The sequence below is a fragment of the Micropterus dolomieu genome, linkage group LG09, assembly GCF_021292245.1.
Source record: "Micropterus dolomieu isolate WLL.071019.BEF.003 ecotype Adirondacks linkage group LG09, ASM2129224v1, whole genome shotgun sequence".
Classification (NCBI taxonomy): Eukaryota; Metazoa; Chordata; class Actinopteri; order Centrarchiformes; family Centrarchidae; genus Micropterus; species Micropterus dolomieu.
Window position 1 is genome coordinate 18,493,449 of NC_060158.1, and position 5,610 is coordinate 18,499,058.

At 48.0% G+C, this 5,610-nt stretch overlaps 1 protein-coding gene across 1 annotated transcript in view; it reads left to right on the forward strand.

The window, feature by feature from the left end:
* The window catches only part of LOC123976815, a gene marked incomplete in the record, with an annotated part of 19,175 nt that overhangs the window by 2,288 nt on the left and 11,277 nt on the right, over positions 1 to 5,610 (forward strand). The window contains 3 exon segments of the mRNA XM_046059162.1: positions 586 to 681; positions 779 to 1,378; positions 1,456 to 1,644. Coding sequence (XP_045915118.1) covers positions 586 to 681; positions 779 to 1,378; positions 1,456 to 1,644 — 885 coding nt within the window.

Here is a 5,610-nt window from a genome sequence, read left to right on the forward strand (position 1 = left end):
GTCTTCAAGGTTAAGACTTCAGCTGTTCATCCATCTCTGGCTACCTAGAAACCATTCCTGACCCCCAGCAGGAGAGCTGGAACCCCTGCACGGAGCCGGACAAACACAACAACACTGAGGTGCACAATCATACTTTTAGATTTGATGTAATTGAATGGGCATTCTGATGTGGTGACACTACTAGGAGGCCAAGAGTCTTCATTCATGCAACACCAGTGTGTGAAAATAAATCACATTTGTGTTTGGTTGTGTTTCACAGGTTCTCCAGCAGTTGAGCTGTATGGCCCGTCGTAACAACCTCTACGTGGTGGCCAATGTTGCTGACCTGCAGCCCTGCCCCCTGCAGACCGACCCCTCCTCCTCCTGTCCATCTGATGGACGCTGGCAGTTCAACACCAACGTGGTTTTCAGGTGAAGTGTAGGACTTTGTTAGTTAAGCTGAAGTCCAGCAAGTGCACCAAAACACAATTTCCTATTTGTCTATATGAACTGTGTTCATACAGGTCAGATGGCCTGCTGGTGGCACGCTACCACAAACAAAACCTCTTCTTTGAGGAGGCCTTTGACACTCCGCCGCAACCCGAGATCATAACGTTTGAGACACCTTTTGCTGGGAGGTTTGGCCTCATGATCTGCTTTGACATCCTGTTCCACGAGCCCACAATTGCTCTGGTGGAGAGGGTATAAAAACAGCCATTAAAATTCTGTACCCAACTCAACATTCCTGTGTTTGGTTCCCTTTTTTCCTAAAATCTGCCTCTCTTTGGACTACTTTTAGGGTGTGCGACAGCTGATCTTTCCCACTGCCTGGATGAACTTGCTCCCTCTACTGGACTCGGTACAATTCCAGCGGGCGTTCAGCTTGGGGGCCAATGTCACCCTGCTAGCAGCCAACCTTCGTAAAGACCAACACAACATGAGAGGAAGTGGTATCTACACTCCTTTTTCTGCCACCTACCACCACGCCCAGAGAGGAGACCCAGAGGAGGGCAGGCTGCTGGTAGCCAGGGTGCCAGTTTTAGACCCACTGTGGGTTGGACAGAGTGTGGCCACAGAGGAGGGGGTTGTTAGGACTGAGTCAACATCATCTGTACCTACAGGTTCTGGATTCTCTCAGCAGGAAAGCTGTTTTGCATATCCTCGTCCTGAAACTGCTTCATCAGTCCCTCCCTCTTCCGCCACCTTCATCTCATCCATGATGTACGACCCTTTTACATTTGTCCTCCTAAACAAGACAGAGGATGAAGTCAATGTGTGCAATGGAACCTTTTGCTGTCACCTGCAGTACCAGCGGTCACTACAAGGCAGTGGTAAAGAGCTCTACGCATTGGGAGCATTTGCTGGAACACACATTGTGGACGGACGCTATGCCCTGCAGGTATCAACAAGAATCATTTTGCATGTTCAGAACATCTTAATGAAACTGTTGTCACATTTATCATGTCTCTGTTGCAGGTGTGTGCAATAGTCCGCTGTGCGGGGTTGGACGTCAGTTCCTGTGGACAGGAAGTGGAAGAGGCTGAGTCTAAAATGGACTTCCTGTTGGAGGGGAACTTTGAGACCAGATATGTGTACCCATCAGTTTTGGCTAGCAAGTTTGTCCTGGAGCAGCCAGAGCATCTGGAAATGGCTTTAGATGGCAGAGTGACCATGAAACACTCTAACATGTCTGGTGGGCTGGTCACTGCCTGTCTGTACGGACGAATGTATCACCTGGATAATGAATGAGCTACTTCAGAATAGGTTGTTGCACATGTGTCTTTTACAGTGTATGTTTTCTAAAATAACATCACAAATAAATGGTTTCCTGTTGATTATGCTACAACACTCAGTTTGGGGAAATGTATGTTTTTAATGTTCCTAGTGTTTTCCAAGATAAACACTATTTTTAAGACAGGAAAATTAGTTAGGATATCTTCCCAGTGGTCAGCAGTAGGGTTTATGCTGAAAAGTTTGTTGGTTCATTACAGTCCCACAAAGTATAAAGAATTATTTAGGAAATCCTTTGTGAACCTGCATTTGTTTCTATGACTAACAACTGGAAATATATACAATCACTATTGACACTTTTGACTAAGTCAGTTTACTAAGTTTACTGTTAAAAGTCATACATCACGGCAAGACTGAGCACCGCAACAAGACTCAAAGTAGTTATAGTGCATCAGCTAGGTCTCTCACAGGCAGACATTTCTGGGTTTCCAGATGTGCTGTCCAAGCTCTTTTGAAGAACCATAAAGAAACAGGCAATGACTGTAGATGCAGTGGTTGGCCAAAGAAACTTACTGTAGCAGATGAAAGACACATCATGCTTACTTTCTTTGCAATCAGAAGATTATTAAAAACTATCTTCAGTTTAAAGAAGAACAAGGAGTCTTGGAAGTGATGATATGGCCCCGACAGAGCCATAATCTCAACATTATCGAGTCTGTCTTGAATTGCATGAACAGAGAGAAGAACTGTGTCAGGATTCGTGGGTGAGCGCAGAGGAGGTGTGTGAGCCCAAACACAAGACACCAGAGCAGAGATGCAATTCAGGGATTTTAATCCAAACAACAGCAATATACAAGGTTTACAGGTAGTAGATTAATCCATAATCCAAGACAGCAGAGAAACAGACAGGATGCTTCACACATGACACAACAGAGTGAATTCACACAACATAACCAGACACAGACTGAGGAAACAAACAAGTATATATACACACTTTGTTTTTTTGTTTATATACACACACTTGGGTTAACGAGCTGGGAGGGAGCAACACAGGTGACCGGGATCAGGTTAACGAGGCAGGCAGAGAGACAGCAGGAAAACTGGCAGAGAGACAGTTAATCCAGAACACATAAGTACACAGACCAGAAGTAAACACTAAGACATGAACTGAGACACAGAACTAGGACACAGGGCTGAGATGCAGAGCTAAACCTGAGAGACAAGACAGATACTAAGTAACCTTAAAGATGCGGATGAATAACATTGTGAGGGACCAGGCAGTTAGGCATGAGGAGTCAAGAGGGAAATTTAAAGCAAAAGGGTTTTATTTACCAAAAAAATCATTACAACAAAAGATAAAGTTTTGGGCCCTTAAAAGAGGTCAAACAAACAAACAAACTAAAGCTCTGAACATAAGAGACTCAAAAATACAACTGACCTGCTATACAACAAACAAAGGGGACTTATATATTGGCTGATCAGACCAATTTTGACACACAGGGGAAGACTAACAACAACAACACTACATCATAACTGCAAACACAACAATACTTATGTAAAAACTTATTCCAAAAGAAATGTACATTTACTTAACCTTAACTCAAAAATACTCAAATATAATATAAATCTAAACCCCAAAATATTTAAGGAGAGAATAAAGCCACCCCCCAGACATAGCAAGCAGTGGTAGTGTCCAATCAGGCCACCTCTCCTATAAAGCTGCTCCTGCTCCGAGCACCAACCCTTTAAGCCAGCAGACTTCCTGGATCTCTCCTGGGTGTGGCATCCAACACTGGTAAGCTCAGAAACAAGAATTATAACAAAATGAAAATCCAAAACTAACTAATGGTGTGTGTTCCAAAAGATGCTTCTGTATAGTCCACTAAAATAAAGTATGTGAAATAAACTAAGTGTCCTGTAAGTTTATTTGTAACCAAATAAATATTTCCTACAAACTGTCTAATGTGTATGAATATATATAAACTAATCTTAAAGAACACAACAAAGTCAGTGCATGAGGTTACCGCTCTTCATCTGGTTGTGAGGCCACGGCTGTGGCCATCACAAACATAATAAACAAGGCTACACAGAGAACACAAGAGCAGAAACCGAACCTCAAAACAAGAAACAACTGACTTACAGAATGAAGTAGGGAACAGAGACGGAACTAACTGGGAAACAGGAAAACACTATACACAGATACAAACTAGGTTACTGGACACAGGACAGCAGACAGGACTGAACCCCAAAGCACAACAGACTAAATAACAGATACTATACTGATCAAATATAACGTCTCGGGTTACGTATGTAACCCTGGTTCCCCGAGAAGGGGAACGAGACACTGCGTCGGTTACGACACTATGGGAACGCCTCTAGGCGTAGCAGGTCTGAACGTGAATGAAATCACTCCAATCCTATTGGCTTGTTGCTAAAACGGTAAGGTGTGACGGAATAACCGGAGGAGTATAAAGCACACCTGTACACACTCATCATTAGCTTAAACTATGAAGCAGGCGCTTCAGGCGGGGAGAGAGGTGCGGCGGGCCGACGCAGTGTCTCGTTCCCCTTCTCGGGGAACCAGGGTTACATACGTAACCCGAGACGTTCCCCTTCGAGGGAACTCGAACTGCGTCGGTTACGACACTATGGGAACGAGATACCCACTAAACCGTGCCGAAAACCCCGCCTGCCCCTGTGTGCAATAAAGTGGCACGACTAAGAGGAGAGTGCACGAGTGCCAGGTGCCGAAAGAAGGTCAAGACTGTAAAACCGAATGAATGTGTGCGGAGTGGCCCAGCCAGCCGCTAAACAAACATCCTGCAAAGAGGCCCCGGAAAGGAGGGCTCGAGAGGCCGCCATGCCTCTGGTAGAATGAGCCCTCACAGCCACAGGTGAAGGCAAACCGCGCACCTGATAGGCCAGAAAAACACTCCACTTCAGGCCGTACATCCTCCGTGTGGACGGGGCCCTGGAGCTCAGGAGGGTCTCGACTGCTCCGGCTGTTAGACCCGCCTCTAGGTACTGTGCACCATATGGCGGGGCAAGGGTGAAGAACCCGGCCCTGCGCCTGGGACAGCAGGTCTCTCCTCAGAGAGACCCGCCACGGCGGGCCGTCCAGGAGCGACATGATGTCCGAGAACCACACCCGGGTTGGCCAGAACGGGGCTACGAGCAGTAGGCCGACATTGTCCTGGCGGTCCCGCTCCAGAACCCCGGGAAACCATAGCGGGCAGTGCGAAGTCTCTTGAGACGCAAACAGATCCACGTCTATGGGGCCGAACTCTTCGCACAAGAGCTCCACCACTTCGGGGTGAAGTCTCCATTCCCCGGGCCTCAGCCCCTGCCTCGACAGCAGGTCTGCTCCCTGATTCTGCGTCCCCGGGAGATACATCGCCCTGAGCGATAGTAACCTCTGCTGGGACCACAGGAGGATCTGACGCGCCAGTCTGTCCAGAGGGCGCGAGCGCAGACGGCCCTGGTGATTCAGATAGGCCACCACCGCTGTGTTGTTCTCTTCGGAAAAGACTCCCCTACCCCGGTCTTCCCTGAGCTCCGTCGGGACTGGATGACGGTCCTCAGATCGCGTCTCTCAGACGGCTGAGGGTGAGAGCGCCGTCTCGCTGCCCCAGCTCCTCGGGGGGGCCCCCCGAGAAGCGACACTCTGCTTCCTCTCCTCTCCGTAGGAGCTCGTAGAGGGAAGGCACCTACGCCTGGCAGCCTCAGCTGCCTTGGGTCCAGACCGGCGAGGGAGGTACTGGCGGAACGCTTCGCCCTGCGTCTAACGCTTCATGGTTCTGCGAAGCTCCGCCAGATCTTCCTCAGAGGGACCCCCCCTCTGAACCATCTCCTGTAGCAGGTCGGCTTGGTAGGCTTGAAGCACCGTGGTGTGCAAGCTCG